The sequence below is a fragment of the Vulpes lagopus genome, chromosome 5 (assembly GCF_018345385.1).
Source record: "Vulpes lagopus strain Blue_001 chromosome 5, ASM1834538v1, whole genome shotgun sequence".
NCBI classification, from domain to species: Eukaryota; Metazoa; Chordata; class Mammalia; order Carnivora; family Canidae; genus Vulpes; species Vulpes lagopus.
The window spans coordinates 115328097-115348958 of NC_054828.1; the positions used below are offsets into that span (position 1 = coordinate 115328097).

The following is a 20862-nucleotide window of genomic DNA, read 5'->3' on the forward strand; positions in this document are numbered from 1 at the left end:
CCCAGGACCAGGATCATACCCTGAGCTGAAGGCAGATACTCAACCACTGAGCCACTCAGGTGTCCCAATCACAAAGATTTAATTTAGCATCTTTTTATATTTTAAAGATTTTATTTATTTATTTGTGAGAGATACAGAAAGGGAGAGGCAGAGACACAGGTGGAGGGAGAAGCAGGCTCCTTGCAAGGAACCCCATGTGGGACTTGATCCTGTATCCCAGGATCATGCCTTGAGCCGATGGCAGACCCTCAACCACTGAGCCACCCAGGTGTCCCAATTTAACATCTTTTTAGAAAGTTTATTTGCAACTTATGCTATTTATTACCTACCTGAGTTTTTGTTTTTGCTGTGCTCCTTCTAGATAGCATTTGGAACTTGAACACATATGACTAGCTTCTATTCTTCTTCTTTTTTTTTTTTTTTTAAGATTTTATTTATTCATGAGAGACACACAGAGAGGTGCAGAGACACAGGCAGAGGGAGATACAGGCTCCATGCAGGGAGCCTCTGGGATCATGCCCTGAGCCCAAGGCAGACGCTCAGCCACTGAGCCAGTCAGGCATCCCTATTCCTGTATAACTTCTATTAGAAGTAATTTCTACTCCTTTTATACATTAGCTTATCAATTTATTATGTTATTTCTATTGTTTTTTTTTTTTAAGTACCAGCTCATCAAAAAAAGAGGGAAAACACGCTGTTTGATATTCATAGATCTCCAGCAAGAAGAAGTCATATCAGGTATGTTTTGTTGGTTTTTGATAGGAAATATTTGTACCTGTTATTCAGATATATCCTTTAAAAATATATATAACGAAATACCTTATAATTAAAACATAGGTTTTTTAAATTTAATTTATTTATTTTTGTTTTGTTTTGTTTTTTAAATATAGGTATTGTGTTGATAATGCCAATGAGGAACTAAATGGCATTTTTCTTTAATTAGGGACTAGTGGTTTTTACCTTACATGTGACTGTTCTCTGCCTGGTTCAGTTTGCTTGGAATAATTATTCTTTTAACAGTTATGTTCTTTAAAACTACATAGCTCTCTGGTGGGCTCTTAGAGTTGAATCTTTTTTTTTTTTTTTTAAAGATTTTATTTATTTATTCATGAGAGACACAGAGAGAGAGAGAGAGGCAGAGACATAGGCAGAGGGAGAAGCAGGGTCCATGCAGGGAGCCCGATGTGGGACTCGATTCTAGGACTCCAGGATCATGCCGTGGGCCGAAGGCAGGTGCTCAACCACTGAGCCACCCAGGCGTCCCAGTAGAGTTGCATCTGAACAACTCACATTGCTTTCACTTGAAACACTGGTTCAGTTACTCTTTACTACTTTTTTTACTCCTTTGCTCTTTCTTTCATATGTAGATAAAAGGCCACTCTTTGGTTTTGAAACTGTCTTGTCTATTATGTTTTCTGAAAAGGTAACATGGAATATACAATGAATAAACTTTTTTTTTTTTTTTTTAAGATTTTATTTATTCATGAGAGACACAGAGAGGCAGAGACATAGGCAGAGGGAGAAGCAGGCTTCCTCTAGGAAGCCTGATGTGGGAGTTGATCCCGGAACTCCGGGATCACACTCTGAGCCCAAGGCAGATGCTCAGCCACTGAGCCACACAGGTGTCCCTAAACATTTTTTTTTTTAATTTTTTTTTTAAAATTTTTATTTATTTATGATAGTCACAGAGAGAGAGAGAGAGAGAGAGGCAGAGACACAGGCAGAGGGAGAAGCAGGCTCCATGCACCGGGAGGCCGACGTGGGATTCGATCCCGGGTCTCCAGGATCGCGCCCTGGGCCAAAGGCAGGCGCTAAACCGCTGCACCACCCAGGGATCCCAACATTTTTAAATGAATATGGAAAAACTTTTTTTCTAACCTCTGTAGTCTCTCTCTCCCATAGTAACATTATTATATCCTTAGAGAGTATGTTCATATATATATATATGTATGTACATGCATGTTGATTGTTAGCCCATTTTTTTACTCAAGATATACTGTGCACATGATCCTATACCTTGCATTTTTCACTTAATTCATTTTAATTGTCTCTTCATTTCTGTATAGTATAACTTCACATTTATATTTATATTTACACATTACATTTATAGATATATTGAAATTTTTAGATTAGTTCTTACGGAGAGATGGTTTTCATTTTATGCTGTTACAAAATATGATATAATGAATAGTGTTGCATAATCACTGTATATGTGTACAAGTATATTTGTAGGATAAATTTCTCAGAAGTGGAATCTCTTGAGTTATAGGGAATATGAGATTATAACTTTGATTACAGTCAGTTTGCAAGCCACCCAATAATGTATGAAAGTGCCTATTTTCCCATATTCCTGCAAACAAAATATGTTCTCACACTTTCAGATTTTTGCTAGTCTGAGAGTTGAAGAGGAGATCTTGATTTATTTTAAATTTCTGTATCCCCCCCCAAAAATAAATAAATTTCTGTATCGCTTATGAGAATATTTTTTCATATGTTTAAAAGCCATTTGTTTTTCTTTTTAAAGATTTTTTAAAATAGATTTTATTCATCCATTTGAGAGAGAGTGTGTGTGTGCATGAGAGAGCACAAGCAGTGGAGAGGGAGAAGCAGGCTGCCCATTGAGCAGCAAGCCCGAGGTGGGGCTCAATCCCAGGACTTTGGGCTCATGATCAAAGTGGAAGGCAGCCGTCTAACCAACTGAGCCACTTAGGCTCCCCCCCACCTTTTTAAAGATTTTATTTATTTATTCATGAGAGACACACAGAAAGAGGGGCAGAGACATAGGCCGAGGGAGAAGCAGGCTCCATGTAGGGAGCCTGATGTGGGACTCGATCCTGGGTCTCCAGGATCACACCTGGGGCTGAAGGCGGTGCTAAACCGCTAAGCCACCGGGTCAGGCGCCCTTTTTTATTTTATTTTTTAAAAATTTTTATTTATTTATGATAGTCACACATAGAGAGAGAGAGAGAGAGAGAGAGGCAGAGACATAGGCAGAGGGGAGAAGCAGGCTCCATGCAAGGAGCCTGATGTGGGATTTGATCCTCGAACTCCAAGATCATGCCCTGAGCTGATAGCCGACGCTTAACCGCTGAGTGTCCCAGGTGTCCCTTGCCGATTTTTCTAATAGTTTGTTTTTTTAATCTATTTTTAGTAGTTCTATATGAGTCCTTTGTCATAAGTTGCCATTCTTTTCCTTGGTTCGTACTTTGTCTTTTTTTTACTTTGTTTTTGGTTGTCTTTATTAGAGGGTTTTTATTTTTATGTAGTCAAATTTTATCAGTCTTTTTTTTTATTTTTTTTTTTTTTTTTAAGGCTTTTAGATTTTAAATGATAGTTAAAAAGCCTACCCAAATCCAGGGGCTCATGGGTGGCTCAGTTGGTTAAGTGTTTGACTTGTGATTTCAGCTCAAGTCATGATCTCAGGTTTGTGAGATCCAGCCTTACATCAGGCTCTGTGCTCAGGCTCTGTGCTGGGCACAGAGCCTGCTTAAGACTCTCCTTTTCCCTCTGTCCCTCCTTTACCCACACATGTGTGCTCTCGAGCTTTCTCTGTCTCTATCTAAATATAAAGAAAAAAAAGAGAAGAGCCTACTATAATCCAAGTTTTCAAGGAGTTCATCTTCGTTTAATTTTATGGTATCATTTTTTTACTTTTAAATTTGATCCAGGGCGCCTGGGTGGCTCAGTGGTTGAGCATCTGCCTTTGGCTCAGTGTGATCCTGGGATCCTGGAATGGAGTCCTGCATGGGGCAGGGCCTGCTTCTCCCTCTGCTTATGTTTCTGCCCCTCTCTCTGTGTCCCTCATGAATAAATACATAAAATCTTTAAAAATAAAATAAATAAATGTTGATCCATTTGAATTTTATCCTAATATAAGATTTGTTGTACAGATTAAACTGTCGTTTTGCAGTTGGAAAATGAGCTGTCCCAAACCAATTTACTGAATTAGTCTATGATTTCTCTGTTGATTCCCATTGCAGTCTTAATCATATTGTCAAATTACATGTTTTGACCTGCTTCTGGATATTTATTCCATTCATCGATTTTTTTAATCTTTTTTTTTTTTTTTTAAAGATTTTATTTATTTGAGACAGAGAGAGAGAGAGAGAGAGAGAGAGGCAGGCAGAGACATAGGCAGAGGGAGAAGCAGGCTCCAAGCAGGGAGCCTGACATGGGACTCGATCCCGGGTCTCCAGGATCATACCCCGGGCTGAAGGTGGCGCCAAACCACTGGGCCATCGCGGCTGCCCAACCTTTATTATTTTTAATGAAAAAAAATTTTATTTAAATTCAGTTTGCCAATATACAGTATAACACCCAGTGCTCATCTCATCACGTGTCCTCCTTAATGCCCATTACCCATTTCCCTTTCAGCAACCCTTTGTTTGTTTCTCAGTTAGGAGTCTCTCATGGTTTGTCTTCCTCTAATTTTTCCCCCACTCAGGTTCCCTCCTTTCCCTTATGGTCCCTTTCACTATTTCTTATATTCTGGAATTGCTTTTAAAAATGACTTTCTAGGGGCACCTGGGTGGCTCCGTGGTTGAGCATCTGCCTTCAGCTCAGGGCGTGATCCCCACATCCTGGGATTGGGTTCTGCATCGGGCTCCCCATGGGGAGCCTGCTTCTCCCTCTGCCTGTGTCTATACTACCTTTCTCTCTGTGTCTCTCATGAATAAATAAATAAAATCTGTAAAAAAATAAAACTACTTTCTAGGGTCACCTGGCTGGCTCAGTCAGGAGAGTGTGTGACTCTTGATCTTGGGGTCATGAGTTCAAGCCTCACTTTGGGTGTAGAGATTACTGAAATAAATAAATAAAAACTTAAAAAATACTCTGTAAGAACCCTACTTTCTAATTGTTTCCTACAAAGATGGATTGATTTTTAAAGATTTTATTTATTTTGTTATGAGAAACACAGAGGGAGAGAGGCGGAGACATAGGCAAAGACAGTAGGAGACTCCATGCAGGGAGCCCAATGTGGGACTTGATCCCAGGACTCTAGGATCATGCCCTGGGCCAAAGGCAGACACTCAACTGCTGAGCCACCCAGGCGTCCCCTAAGGTTTAAAAATAGAGTTTTTTTTTTTTTTTTAAAGATTTTATTTATTTATTCACGAGAGACACACAGAGAGAGATAGAGGCAGAGACACAGGCAGAGGGAGAAGCAGGGTCCATGCAGGGAGCCTGACGTGGGACTTGATCCCAGGTCTCCAGGATCACACCCTGGGCCAAAGACGGTGCTAAACCGCTGATCCACCAGGTTGCCCAATAGAGTTGATTTGTTTACTAACTTTGCATCCTGTGACCTTGCCAAATTTTGTTATTCTAGTAGTTTTTTTTTTTTTAAAGTTTCTCTTTTTTTTTAAATTTTTAAAAAATTTTTATTTATTTATGATAGTCACACACAGAGAAAGAGGGAGAGAGGCAGAGACATAGGCAGAGGGAGAAGCAGGCTCCATGCACCAGGAGCCTGACGTGGGATTCGATCCCGGGTCTCCAGGATCGTGCCCTGGGCCAAAGGCAGGCGCTAAACCGCTGCGCCACCCAGGGATCCCTCTAGTAGTTGTTTTGTAGATTACTGGGTATTTTCTGCATAAACCGTATCATCTGCAAATAGAGACAGTTTGAATGTCTGTGTATTTTATTTCTTTCCTTTTGTAACGTCTATGATCCTCTGTACAGTGGTGAGTTATGAGTATGGGTATCTTTGTGTCATACGTGATCTTAGTGAATATAGTGATTCAGCAAATCTATATATTACTGTGCTCATCAAGATAAATGTACTTATTAATTCCCTTTGAGTATTTTAGCCTCCCCAGCCCCCCCCAATCTGTAACAGTTAGTTTGTTCTTTATAGTTAAGGGTCTATTTTTTGGTTTATCTTCTTTTTTTCTTTGCTAATTTGTTTTGTTTCTTAAATTCCACATAGTTCTCTCCTTAATTTTTTTTTTTAAATTTTTATTTTTTATTTTTTATTTATGATAGTCATACAGAGAGAGAGAGAGAGAGAGGCAGAGACACAGGCAGACGGAGAAGAAGGCTCCATGCACCGGGAGCCTGATGTGGGATTCGATCCCGGGTCTCCAGGATCGCGCCCTGGGCCAAAGGCAGGCGCCAAACCGCTGCGCCACCCAGGGATCCCTCTCCTTAATTTTTTTTAAAGATTTTATTTATTTATTTATTAGAGACACAGAGAGAGAGAGAGAGAGAGGCAGAGACACAGGCAGAGGGAGAAGCAGACTCCATGCAGGGAGCCCAACGCGGGACTCGATCCCCGGTCTCTAGGATCATGCCCCGGGCTGAAGACGGTGCTAAACTGCTGAGCCACCTGGGCTGCCCCTCTCCTTGCTCTTAAGATTAGGACACAAACATCCACTTCTCTCCATTCTATTCTTTCTTTTTATTTTTTATTTTAAATGTTTTAAGATTTTTATTTTTGAGCAATCTCTGCACCCAATGTGGGGCTCAAACTCAAAACTCCATGATCAAGAGTTGCATGCTCTACTGACTGAGCCAGCAGGGTGCCCCTCTATCTTTTTGTACTACATGGACTGATAACATTTTTTTTCTGTGACACTAAGTTTTATTTGATTAATTTGTAGTTTAATGCTAAAAGTAAAAAACCAATTAATAGGTTTTACATGTCTATGAATAACGATAGTGTTTTTTACTGTGGAGCTAAGTTGGGTGTTAGGATTAAATTTCCTTTTTAAAAAATATTTTATTTATTTGAGAGAGGGAGTGAGAGCAAGCAGGGGGAGGGGCCAATAGGGAAGAAGAAAGAGGTGTAAGGATCCCAAGTAGACTCTGTGCCAAGTGCAGAGCAGGAGACAGTGGGGGTTGAGGGGCAAGGGTGGCTCAATCCCACGGCTTGAGATCAGGACCTTGGCTGACACCAAGAGTAGGCTGCTCAACCAACTGAGCTACCCAGGCACTCCATGTTTTTTTTTTTTTTTTTTTTTTTAAGTTTTATTTAAGTAATCTCTACACCCTATATGGGGCCTCAAACTTCTGACCCTGAGACCAAGAGTTGCATGCTCTTCAGACTGAACTAGCCAGGCACCCCAACAATAATGTGTTTTTAAAACCATTTGCTGCTATAATGATTTTAAGCATTTTATTCTCTTTAAATAGGAGAAAGAAGCATGCCATTCATAGTAGTGACACAACTTCTTCTGATGAAGAACGCTTTGAAAGAAGGAAATCAAAGAGCATGGCAAGAGCAAGAAATAGGTTAATAAATTTTTTGTTATATCCATGGTAGAAAAAAGGAGGAATAGTTATTTTTTGAATGGGATTCTTATCTGTACCAGCATTTTGCTAACACCAATATTCAATGCATATTTGAGACTAGAGTAATCCACTGACTTGGTTTTTACTTAGTAATTCTTAGAATAGAAATCTAACACTGGAAAACTCTCCTAGATTACTTACTGTGTAACTACTCAGTGAATGTGCAGGAACTTAAGAAAGAGCCAAGGGGCAGAGGCCAACTGCTATGGTAGTTTTTTGTTGGTACTTCTCCTCTATCAAATCCATTCAATGAGGCTGATTTTAGATACTTAACAGTGATTCCAGCACTCATAGCAAGATATGGTTTCTAATAGAATCATCTCAAGAGCCCTTGGATTTTATTGGAAAGTTTGTTTTATTTTGGTTCATTGAGTACCATCTGGTGGTCTTTGCTTACCTAGGGTAAATGACTGATTACTATATGGCTCACTAAAACCTCAGGAGTTTTCACTGGGTGAAAGAACCAGTATTTTGTCTATTAAGTAATTAGAATGTCAAATTATAATTTATTCTTTAAAATTTGAGTTAATTTTCTACCTTATATATATACTACTAGAGATAAATTTAGAAAATTTATAGTTAGCAAAGTATTTCTATAATTTGGCATTATATATCTATTGTAGAAATATCAAATTTTCAGTTAGTTGGTTTTGGAAACAAGTTTGGATTGGTGTAGATTTTATGCTGAAAAGAATTCTTCATGTGGATGATGGAAAGAAAATGTAAAAGAAAAAAATCTAAGTTTAAATAAAAGAATTTAAGGCCTATTTAAGCTTTCTTGATACTTGCTTTGGAAGTATATTTTTAAGGTATGTTAGGATTCAGAAAGGTGAAAAGTAGATTCATTATAGAAAGTACAGTTTTTTGAGGCTATTTATGTCATCTTTTGGTGTTTATCTAAGGCTTAAAGAGGAAGTAGATTATATTTTCCTATGGATGATAAAATTAAATAATACAGTGTAAGAATTTAGGTGGCTAATGATCTATTTTAAGCTAGTTACACAAAAGGTAGAGGTTAATTTTCAAAATGTGATCTGGAATTGGTTTCCTTTGAATTAAAGTGAAAGAAATTTCTTTAACCAAGTAGACCTAGCCACATAATACCTGAGGACAAATAAAAATATTGTAATAAAGCTTGAGTTTATTTAGTGCTGTATATAATATATGTAGATCTATTTTTATTTTAGATATGTATAGTATCCAATATCAGATATATTGTTTTCTAACTTGAAATAGGTTGGATTCTTTGGATAAATGAATAGATTAGTGATCTTGTTTGCTTTGTCTAGGGAATAAATTTATTTTTGCCCTGTTGAAAGGAACTAAGAAAAAGTACTTTAAAAATATGAAATCTTTTATTATTTTCTGGGTCTTGAAGAAAATGGAGAAAGATGAAAACGTATCAAAGATTTACACTTATTTTGACGTTAAAAATGTGAAACTTTTAATGTTCTCTACTTGCATTTTTATAAATTTCAGATGTTTGCCTATGAACTTCAGAGCAGAAGATTTAGCTAGTGGTATTCTTCGAGAACGTGTCAAAGTGGGTGCAAGCTTGGCTGATGTTGATCCAATGAATATTGATAAATCAGTAAGTTTTGTAAATGTTTTTTTAAAATTAGCTTTTTCCTTTTAAATAAAGATTATTCCTTGTTTCTAAAGCAACACAATAAAAATAAAAACTCAGATATCACCATTATTAGTATTCTCATGTACATTGGAACTTGGCACTCATGTGATACTTACTCAACATTTTTTTTTCCCTCCATTTCAGTGTCACTGGTATATATAATAAAAAATGGGTAGGAAATGAGGCTGACAAATATGGCAAGGCCCCACAAACTGTGGTGTGTAGTGTGGTATTATTGAAGCTGCTTAGATTTCATGATCAGCTTTACATTTTAGATGGAGCACTCTGTCTATGATGTAGTTAATGAATTTGAGGGAAGCAAGACTAGCATTAGGGAAACTGGCTTGTTTGTTTGTTTGTTTATTTATTTATTTATTTAATTTATTTTATTTTTTGGGGGGGGGAAACTGGTTTAGACATCGTTGTAATATAGTAATCTGGAGTAATGATCATGACAGGGTAATGATGGAAAGAAGTAGTAGATGGATTTGACCGAATTCAGATGAGAATTCAGGTTTGATGGAATTGAGTGAATTTATTGTTTTTGGGGAATGAGGGAGAGAAACAGGTTTCTGGCGTAAGTTGACTGGATGGGATCCACTCTATGAGTTAGGGAACATTATAGGAGGAATATGTTTTGAGGGATCAAGATGATTTAGTTAGTTGTAGACGTGTTTAGGTGTCAGTGGCACATCACAAATGGAAGTAACTTGTAGGAAATTAGTTATTTAGGTTTGGCAGTAAGGAGAAATAGCTAGAAATTCAGATATGAGTCCCCAGTATAAAGATAGTTGAGATCACTACGGGGATTGAGTTATAGTACCTACGGAAAGTATGTAGTAGGAAAAGAGAGACAAGATTTAGAAGATACAGTAGATTCTTACTGTGATAGATCTTACTGTTATAATATTTTGGGGGGAAATATTTTGGAATAGTTACTACATAACCAAGATTATATTTGATTTTTATTCTTTGTTTCCATAAGCCTTTTTTTTTTTTTTAACAACATAACAAGTTTCTCATGAGAATCAGTTAAATTATTAAATGTAGCTGTGTAATACTTGAAAATGAAGTGTTAGCTATTTCCAATCTGAAGTCATGGGAGAAAAACTTATTTTAATGAGGACTTTTTTTTTTTTAAATTTATGATAGTCACACAGAGAGAGAGAGAGAGAGAGGCAGAGACACAGGCAGAGGGAGAAGCAGGCTCCATGTACCGGGAGCCCGACGTGGGATTTGATCCCGGGTCTCCAGGATCGCGCCCTGGGCCAGAGGCAGGCGCTAAACCGCTGTGCCACCCAGGGATCCCTTTAATGAGGACTTTATTTAGAATATTGAATTCACAATCTCTTATCTACTAGTGCACATTGTCAGAGGACCTTTTTTTTTTTTTTTAATTTAGAGGGAACGAGCGAGCGTGATTGGGGGGAGGGGCAGAAGGAGAGAGAATTTCAAGCAGACTCCCCCCTGAGTGTGGAGCCTGACAGGGAACTCAATCCCATGACCCTGACATCATGAATTGAGCTGAAATCAAGAATTGGCAGCTTAACTAACTGAGCCACCCAGGTGCCCCTTCGAGGACCTTTCTTAGTGATCTTTGCTTATTTAGTTTACCAGCACCTCCCTCTCTTGAATGTATATAATTTTAGACCTCTCTCCCATTCATTAGAGTAGTATTTCTTTAAAATTTGATATCATATATGAGAAAATATAGTTTCTCTTAGAGTGTTTGTTATTTAAATTCTGCATTTATTTTTCTAGATGACTTAAGTTTTTTCTATATGGTAATATTTCATTATGAAACATTTTCAAGTACTGTAACAGAATGAAGCTACAGGGGAAGAAATTTACCACAATCCAGCAGTCAGAGGCAGTCATTGTTAACATTTTGGCAATATTTCCTTCAAGTATTTTCTTTTTTTTTTTTTATTAAAGATTTTATTTATTTATTTATTCATGAGAGACACACAGAAAGAAGCAGAGACACAGGAACGGGGAGGAGAAGCAGGCTCCATGCAGAGAACCTGAAGCAGGCCTCGATCCTGGGACTCCGGGATCACAAAGGCAGATAGATGCCACCGAGGTGTCCCATCAAGTACTGTTTTCTATACAATTTTTACTTTCTAAAGTCTTTTAGGTATGGGGCGCCTGGGTGGCTCAGTTGGTTAAGTGTCCGACTTGTTATTTCTGTTCAGGTCATGATCTCATGGGTTGTGAGATCGAGCCCCACTTCAGGCTCTGTGTTCAGGCAAAGAATCTGGTTGAGACTCTCTCTCTACCCCTCTCCTCACTTGACACCACCCCCCCCCAAGTAAATACATCTTTCCAAGAAATAAAGAATAAGACTTGGTTATGTAAAGTTGAGCTTTGAGGGTCACAAACCATTATAGATGTTTTTTACCCAATTTCTAAATCAGCTTTTCCCCCCTTGGGGACAGTATTGCCCTTGCTGAGAGTGCATGTGATGGATGGTATTTTGAAAGGCATTTTAATTATTAGAGTGTAAGTACAATTTATCATCTCCTGTGGATACCCATTAAAAAGTATTAGATTGGGCATTAATCTTGTCCTTAGTTACTAGGAGATTAAATAATGGTAGCTTTATTTAGCTGAACTGAAATGTAATCTTGAATTTTACTGCTGAGTTCATTTTTCTACATTTCAAAAGTGTAATTCTTTGAGCTTTATGTTCAACATTTCCTGCTGAAGGCATATATTTCTGAGTCATAAGACTATCATAAATTAAAAAATTTCTATAAGCAGTTAAAATTATTTTGTATTAAACTTTCCCTTCTTCCCAGGTGCGGTTTGATAGCATAGGTGGATTGAGCCATCATATTCATGCACTAAAGGAAATGGTAGTGTTCCCACTTCTATATCCAGAAATTTTTGAAAAATTTAAGATTCAACCTCCAAGGTGAGTAATGTTCTAAATGATGTTTATTGTTACTACTATTAATATATCAAATTTCAGTTAGTAAATGATTATAAGTATAAGCATTTCATATGTATTTGTTGTATTCTAGCAATGAGGATTAGGAATGAAATTTTATTATTTAGTGTTCAGAGGCTTTGGTACTAAGTATGTTCTTGAAGTTTACATTTAAGCTTTTAAGAGTCAGGCACAAGACATAACTTTATGCAGGCCTTGAATATACAAGTGGATTGCTCAAATGCCCAAATGGAATTTCCGTAATTTGGTCTCCTGATAGCATTGAGTTTGATGCTGTATGTTGTTTAGTGTTTGGAGACACAATTTCAATTAAATGTTACCTTTGACTTGGTGATGGGGTAGTTTTGAAATGGTAAGCTTGATATTTATTTTTATGATCAGATTAATTGTGTTTTGATTAGGAGATAGACTGAGAAAAGGGTAGAAATTAAGGGTAATTAGGCAGAATGAAATATTCTGAAGATGTACATATAGACTGTTAGGTTTAAACTATTAGATATTCCTTTTCTTTTTTTAACATTTAATTTTTTAAAATTTTTGGACATTTTACTTATTGGAGCAGAGAGCACATGAGTGAAGGGGAAGGGCAGAGAGGGAGAAGCAGACTCGCTGAGCATGGGATATATTTGTATATGTACATATGTGTATCAAGTTTATATTTTGCCTATATTAGGCACATGGAAACATTTCATATAGGTGAAATTATCCAGTAATACCTTTATATATACATTTTTTTTTTACTCTACAGTATACTCTAGAACCTTTCTATTTCAATAATGTGTGTATTGTTCATTTTGACATTTTACTATTTGATTTATAGATGTAACAGTATATTTGTCCTTTATTTTTTTTTTGAGCTTTTTTTTTTTTTTTTTTTTTTTTGCATAAGACTTTATTTTTAAGTAATCTCCATACCCAGTATGGGGCTCAAACTCACAACTCTGAGATCAAGAGTCACATGCTCCACTGACTGAGACAGGCAGGCGCCCCATCTGTGCATTATTAATAGCACTTAGATTTTTTCACTTTTTCATAATTAGAATTGATGCTTTTTAAAAGATTTTATTTATTGGGACGTCTGGTGGCTCAGTGATTGGGCATCTGCCTTTGGCTGAGGGTGTGATCCTGGGGGTCCTGGGATAGAGTCCTGCATCAGGCTCCCTGCTTCTCCTTCTGTGTATGTCTGTGCCTGTCTCTGTGTCTCTCATGAATGAATGAATGAATGAATGAATGAATGAATGAATGAATAAATAAATAAATAAATAAAATTCTGTTAAAATATTTCTGGGTCATTTACAATTTTGATATATCTTGCCAAATTACTCTTTTCTCTGATTTGCCTACCTAAGTTTGGTTGTTGAGAACGTCCTTGAATAACTCAGCAAAGTGAACCTCTTGTCTCTATACTACAAAAACCTTTCTCAGTGTCTAAGAATTATATATTAATAATTAATATATATATTAATACAAAATTATATGGGTGATGCATCCTTGTATATTGGTTGCTATTGGTGGTGATAGCATTACCTTACTTCTGTTGATTCTCTTGTTTTTTAGGGGCTGTTTGTTTTATGGCCCTCCTGGCACAGGTAAAACCTTGGTCGCCAGAGCATTAGCTAATGAGTGCAGTCAAGGAGACAAAAAGGTGGCTTTTTTTATGCGAAAAGGAGCAGACTGTCTGAGCAAGTGGGTTGGTGAATCTGAAAGGCAACTTAGGCTTCTTTTTGATCAGGTAAGTGCAATCAGCTTATAAGAGAATTATCTTCTTTAGAATATTTAATACATTTAGTCTAAATATAAACTGTTCACAAGGAGGTCTATTTCCTTCTAATCAGTATGTTTAATTTAGAATCAATAATTAAAATTGTATGCTTTAGATGTATTTATTAGCAGTTTAGTACTAATTTATGATGATTCATAAAACATTTATTAAGGTGGCTAGTAGGCATATGTTAGGTGCTTTTGAGAACCCAGGGTATAACATACATATCATTGGCTTATAATCTAATTTAGGAAATAGAACAAGCATAAAAAGTTAAATGTCTGCAAGAAATCTCACAGAGCAGTGTATTATTTTATGTGCTGTAAATATTGTGTTGGGAGAATGCAGTAATGAATGCTGTTATTTATTTATTTATTTAAAAAAGATTTTATTTATTCATGAGAGAGAAGGAGACAAAGACATAGGTGGAGGGAGAAGCAGGCTCCCCCTGGGGAGCCTGATGCAGGACCTGATCCCAGGACCCCAGGATCACTAACTGAGCCAAAGACTGATGCTCAACCACTGAGCCTAAATAATAGGCATCCCTATTTATTTATTTTTTAAGGTTGTGTTTATTTGAGAAAGAGAATGTATATATTGGAGCGATGCAGAGGGAAAGAATCTGTAGCTGACTATGTTGAGCACAGAACCTGACTCAGGGCTCAATCTGACAACGCTGAGGTCATGACCTGACTGAAACCGAGAGTCAGATGTTCAGTTAACTGACTGAGCCACCCAGGCGCCCCAGTAATGAATGCTTTTAAAAGGCAGGGTTAGGTGACTGATTATCTATCATGTAGGCAATCTGTTTTTTTAATTACAATAACTTGAAAAATATTATTTCATAAGACTTAGTCCTGATATAAATTGACTGAGCTAGTGAAGGAATTCATTTACATTTGGCAATGAAATTTCTATTTTATAACATCTAAGGAAATCACATGAAATTTTTAAAAACTACCTTTAACAAGCAGTCTTTGAGTAGCCATTATTTGAGTTCATGTGTATCAAAGTGTATCATAGCACTTTAAATATTATTTTTAGTTAGTATGAGAAACTACCATGTTCTAGATAATGGGAATAGAAAGAGGAATAGGGTAAATTTTTTGCCTTCAAGGTATTCAGTGTCAGTTGGGAAGTGAAACATAGGCAGCTTGCTTTAAGAAAATTTAGTAATAATTGAAAAATACAAATGGAGAACAATATTGGTGGGTGAAGGAAGAAGTAGTTTGGGAGTACTGATATATTGTCCAGTGACTTAAGTTTAATAAACTTTTGACAAGAGTTATATGCTTTTAGCCCCTTCATTCTTGGAATAGGAATGTCTCTTGGTTTCAATTGCAACTATAGCATAAATTAATGCCCTTTTTATTTTTTATTATTTTTTAAAAGATTTTATTTCCAAGATTTTTACTTACTCATTAGAGAGAGAGAGAGAGAGAGTGAGAGCACACACAAGTAGGGAGAGGAGCAGTAGGAGAGGGAGAAGCAGACTCCCTGCGGAGCTGAGCAGGGAGCTGGACGCAGGAGTTGATCCCAGGACTGTGGGGTCATGACCTGAGCCAAAGGCATACACTTAATGGACAGAGCCACTCAGGTGCCCCCAAACACTGGATGTTTAATGCATAGCATATCAATAAGGGAGAAATGGGAAATTCATATCTGGTTTTTAGTAAGTTGACCTTCCTATGAACTAAGAGTTTGCTATAAGTAATTCTGAAACATGAATAGACTTACATTTGTAATCTAATTTTCTTATCTTAAATCAAATTAAGTTCTTGCTAGATTTAAGATTTAAGTGAAAATGACAATTGTGAAAGTAGTGGAGAAAACTCTTGAGAGTTTTGTTTCTAATTTCAGAATAGAGAGTCTAGCTATGGAAGAAAAGATCCACTGCATAAGATTACTTACTAGATTCTGCATTGCAACAAAATATCATAAGCAAACGCAAAAGATAAATGATACCCTTTGCAGAAAAATATTTGCATTTTCTTTCACAGAGGCCTAATTTTTATTTTTATTTTATTTTTTCTAAATTTATTATTTATTTATTTATTTATTTATTTATTTATTTATTTATTTATGATAGTCACAGAGAGAGAGAGAGGCAGAGACACAGGCAGAGGGAGAAGCAGGCTCCATGCACCGGGAGCCCGACGTGGGATTCGATCCCGGGTCTTCAGGATCGCGCCCTGGGCCAAAGGCAGGCGCTAAACCGCTGCGCCACCCAGGGGTCCCGAGGTCTAATTTTTAAAATAAATAGTTCCTTGAAATCACTAAGCCAAAGACCAGTGATCCAATAGAAGATTTGGCAAAGGATATGAACACAACTTTTATTAAAAAAGCAGTATAAATGACCCTTAAAGATATGAAAAGTGCTCATTTTTATTGATAATAGAAATAAAAATTAAAATGAAAAAAGATTTTAAAAGATTAGTCAAGACTGAAAAGTTTTTTTTTTAAAGATTTTATTTATTTATTTATTCATGAGAGACACAGAGAGAGAGAGAGAGAGAGAGAGAGGCAGAGACATCATAGGCAGAGGGAGGAGCAGGCTCCATGTAGGGAGCCCAATGTGGGACTGGATCCTGGGACTCCAGGATCACGCCCTGGGCTGAAGGTGGCACTAAACTGCTGAGCCACCTGGGCTGCCCAAGACTGAGAAGTTTGATAATACTTTATTGCTGAGGTTTCTTAAATATTGCTGGTGAGAGGATAAATTATTAGATCAGTGGAAGGCAATTTGAAAATATCTGAATTAGAAATGACATTTCCCTTTTTAACAACTTTTAGAATTTATTACATTGATATGTTTATATGAAATGTTAAATGTACACAAATACTCAAACATTGTTTGTTTTTTTTTTTTTTTAAGATTTTATTTTATTTATTCATGAGAGAGAGAAAGAGAGGCAGAGACACAGGGAGAGGGAGAAGCAGGCTCCATGCAAGGAGCCTGATACGGGACTTGATCTTGGGAATCTGGGATCACGGTCTGAGCCAAAAGCAGATTCCCAACCGCTGAGCCACCCAGGCATCCCATCAAGCATTGTTGATAATAGGAGAAGATTGAAAATAGCCTGAATGTCCACAAATTGGAGAGTAGTTTAAATCATGGCATATCCATACATGAGGGCATTTTGTAGCTATCAAAAAATAACAAAGCAGATCTTCATGTGCTTATATGGAAGCTAATTAAAATACATTGTTACATAAATAGACTGTGTTGGTAAGAGCAGTATGTATACCATGTTTAAAACGCATTAAATAAAATAGTATGTTTAAAAGTACATTTTTTTGTATACATATGGAAGAATAAACACAACAGTAGTTGCCTACTGGGAGACATCTTGTGATTGGAGAGTGGATGGGTAAGGAGATTTCTTTTTTCTTTTTTTTTTTTTTTTTTTTAGATTTTATTTATTTGTGACACACACACAGAAAGAGGCAGAGACATAGGCAGAGGGAGAAGCAGGCTCCATGCAGGGAGCCGGACGTGGGACTCGATCCTGGGTCTCCAGGATCATGCCCTGGGTAGAAGGCGGTGCTAAACCTCTGAGCCACCCAGGCTGCCTGGAGATTTCATTTTTATTGTATCTTTCTTATCCGCTGCATGTTGTACCATTTGCTTATATTACCTGTTAAGAAAATATGATAATGAAATGTAAAAGATGAAAACTAATATAAATTTATTTTCTTTTTATATTAGGCATATTTAATGAGACCGTCTATAATATTTTTTGATGAAATAGATGGATTAGCTCCAGTTCGCTCCAGCAGACAAGATCAGATCCACAGGTGATTTTCCTTAATCTGATTATATTGAGTTCTTTTCTCTCGATGACATATTAGTTAGCCTTAGCCTTTGGATAAGTGCTAGGAGGCTTATAAAATGAACTGTGTCCTTGAGGAAGACTCTTTGCACTTAGCTCAGGGGTCAGCAAACTACTACCTGTTGGCCAGATGTAGTCTTTTTGCCTGTCTTGGCCTTTTCTGTAAAGTTTTATTGGAACATATCCATATGTTCCAATATTTTCTCATGAAAAATGGCTACTTCTGTGCTACAAGAGCAGAGTTGAATGAGTCATTGTGAGAGAAAGATTGTATGGCTTCTTGCAAAGGTTAAATTTACTTTCAGTCCTTTTACAGAAAGTTGCCTAATCCTGATTTAGCATGTTTCTAAAATTTATCTGTGTTATGTATGAATATTTTGTTCTTTTTCATTTCTCACTACTAGTCCTTGGGATGGGAGGGAGGGACAAAGAGAGTGAGGGAGGGAGAGTGTATGTATATACCACAATTTATTTATTTGTTAATCTGTCTGGAGATTTAGCTCACTTCTGTTTTTGGCTATTATGACAATGCTACTATGAATGATTACATACACATTTTTGTGTGCACGTATGTTTTCATTTCTGTTACATAGAAAACTATGAGAGGAATGGCTAGGTCCTTTGGTAAATGTATGTTTATTTTTTTATTTTTTTATTTTTTGGTAAATGTATGTTTAAATTGATACTGTTTTCCAAGTGATTGTAATATTTTATGTTTTTTTTTTCTATGTTTTTACCTGTAATGTATGAGAATTTGGGTTCTCTTCATCTTTGCCAATGTTTGGTATCGCTGTTCTTGTTAACTAGCCATTCTAGTGGGTGTGTAGTAGTGGATTAATTTGCATTTTCCTGATGACTAGTAATACGAATATCTTAGTATGTGCTTATTGCCCATTTATATACTTTCTGTTGTTAAATATCTTAAAATCTCCCCCCTGCTTTTTATTTTTAAATTTTATTTATTTATTTTAAAGATTTTATTTATTCACAAGAGACACAAAAGAGAGAGAGGCAGAGACATAGGCAGAGACATAGGCATAGGGAGGAGAAGCAGGCTCCATTCAGGGAGCCCCATGTGGGGTCTGATCCCAGGACTCCAAGATCATGCCCTGAGCTGAAGGCAGATGTTCAATCACTGAGCTGCCCAGATGTCCCTTCTCCCTGATTTTTAAAAAAGAGATTGGATCATATGTCTTATTGTATTATACAACTTATGTATTCACAAGTCAAGCCTTTTATTGGAGCTACGTTTTGAAAACTTTTCTACCAGTCCTCTTTTTTGTTTGCATAACTATGATTTAAGAAAAAAATTATTTATTTGAAAAAAAAATTATTTGAGAGAGAGTGCACATGAGCAGGGAGAGCAGGAGAGGAAGAAGCAGGCTCCCCATTGAGCAGGGAGCCTGATGTGGGGCTCAGTACTGAGACTCCAGGATCTTGACCTGACCCAAAGGCAGTTGCTTAACCGACTGAACCACCCAGGTGCCCCCTTAACTATGATTATTGAAAAGCACGAGATTTTAGTCTTTGTGAAGCCCATTATATAAATTTATTTGTATATATATTTTTTGCGTCTTGATAATAATTGCCTTAACCAGTTTGTCAACAATTCTGTTTTCTTCTAAGATGTTAATAGTTTTAGCTCTTAAAATTTGGTCAATGATATTCTTTAAAGATTTTATTTGTTTTTTAAAGATATTTATTTCAGAGAGTGAGAGATCAAGGGAACACAAACAGAAGGAGGGGCAGAGGGAGAGAGAAGCAGGCTCCTTCCTCACTGAGCAGGGAGCCTAATGTGGGGTTCCATCTCAGGACCCTGGGATCATGACCTGGGTGTAAAAGACAGGTGATTAACTGACTGAGCTATCCAGGCAACCCAAGGTTTATTTATTTTAGAAAGAGATAGTGTGTGCGGGTGGGTGGGCACTTGAGTGGGAGGAGGGGCAGAGGGAGAGGGAGAGAAAATATATTAAGTGGACTTTACACAGTGCCTAGCCAGTCAGGACTTGATCCCATGATCCTGAAATCATGACCTAAGTGGAAATCAAGAGTTGACTGCTTAACTGATTTTGCTACTCAGGCACCCCTAGGGTGTTTTTAAAATAATGTATAGTTGGGTGTTTTCCTATCGGACACCCTCTTTTTTTTTTTTTTTTAAAGATTTTATTTATTTATTCATGAGAGATACAAAGAGGAGGCAGAGACATAGGCAGAGGGAGAAGTAGGCTCTGTGGGGAGCCTGATGTGAGACTCGATCCTGGGACCCTCACGCTGAGCCTAAGGCTCAACCACTGAGCCACCAGTTGTCCTTGGACATGTATTTAGGTTGTTTCCAGTTTGGGCTATTATGAATAATGCTGCTTTGAACATTCATGTCTTTGTGTGCATATATATTTTTATCTCTCTTGGGTAGATACTTAGGAGTTGATTTACTGCACTGTATAGTACTTTTATGCTTAACTTTTTGAGAAACTGCTTATATTCTCTCTAGGTATAGAATTCGAGTTTTATACTTTTTTCCTTTCAATATTTAAATATCTTGGTCTTTTTGTTTCAGTAAGGACTTCTATTGTCATATATCTTTATCCTCTGACTGCTTTTAATTTTTATTTTCTGCTTTATTGCTGGTTTTGTGCAATTTGTTTAATGATATTCCTTGATAGGGTTTTCTCCATTTTTTCCCCCTCATTCTTGAATTGAGCTGCTTAAATCTGTGGGAACTGGCAATATTCCTGTTTTTTTGTGGGTGTAAAATACGGTTACTTCTATTCCTTCTGGGTGTTTTTTCCCTAACTTCTGATTAATTTCCTCATATGCATGTAGAGTTTAGCTGAAGTTTTGAGGGGCCCTGTGAGTATTTCCTAAGTTCTCTCTCTTTGCAGTCCTCTCTTCTCTGGTACTCTTTCTGATGAACTCTATGTCCTCTTGGTGTCCTTAGAATCTGAGCTGTCTTCCATGCAGTATCTGCTGATTCCCACAAGGATTCCATGTCCCCTACTTTGCAGCCTGGAAGTAGAAAGCCATTAATTGAATCATTGTTACCATACTTTATGATAATGTGGTTTCCTTTGCTGCTTTGAATATTTGCTCTATAACTTTTTTTGTGTTGTTGTTGTTTTTAAGTAGATTCCATGCCAGTGTGGGGCTCAGACTCATGACCCTGAGATCAGGTGTTGGTTGCTTAACTGACTGAGCCACCCAGGCACCCTTATAGCTTTGGTTTTTAACAACTTAGCTATGATATGCTTCAGTATGGGCTTTGTGTTTATCCTGATTTGTGTTTATCATGTATTGCCAAATTTGTCTTTTTTTCAATCTTTTTCTGTCTCCATCTGAGGTAATACTTTTTATTTATCTTTTATTTAAGTCCTTTTATTTTATTTTATCTTTA

The 20862-nt window shown here is 36.9% G+C and overlaps 1 protein-coding gene across 2 annotated transcripts in view; it reads left to right on the forward strand.

Moving 5' to 3' along the window:
- Positions 1 to 20862, forward strand: part of ATAD2B (ATPase family AAA domain containing 2B) — a 155889-nt gene that overhangs the window by 42993 nt on the left and 92034 nt on the right. For both annotated transcript variants that reach the window (XM_041755482.1, XM_041755484.1), the window contains exons 8-13: positions 663 to 738; positions 7135 to 7233; positions 8773 to 8884; positions 11725 to 11840; positions 13434 to 13608; positions 17348 to 17436. In XM_041755482.1, the coding sequence (XP_041611416.1) occupies positions 663 to 738; positions 7135 to 7233; positions 8773 to 8884; positions 11725 to 11840; positions 13434 to 13608; positions 17348 to 17436 (667 nt within the window). The remainder of the gene's footprint in view (positions 1 to 662; positions 739 to 7134; positions 7234 to 8772; positions 8885 to 11724; positions 11841 to 13433; positions 13609 to 17347; positions 17437 to 20862) is intronic.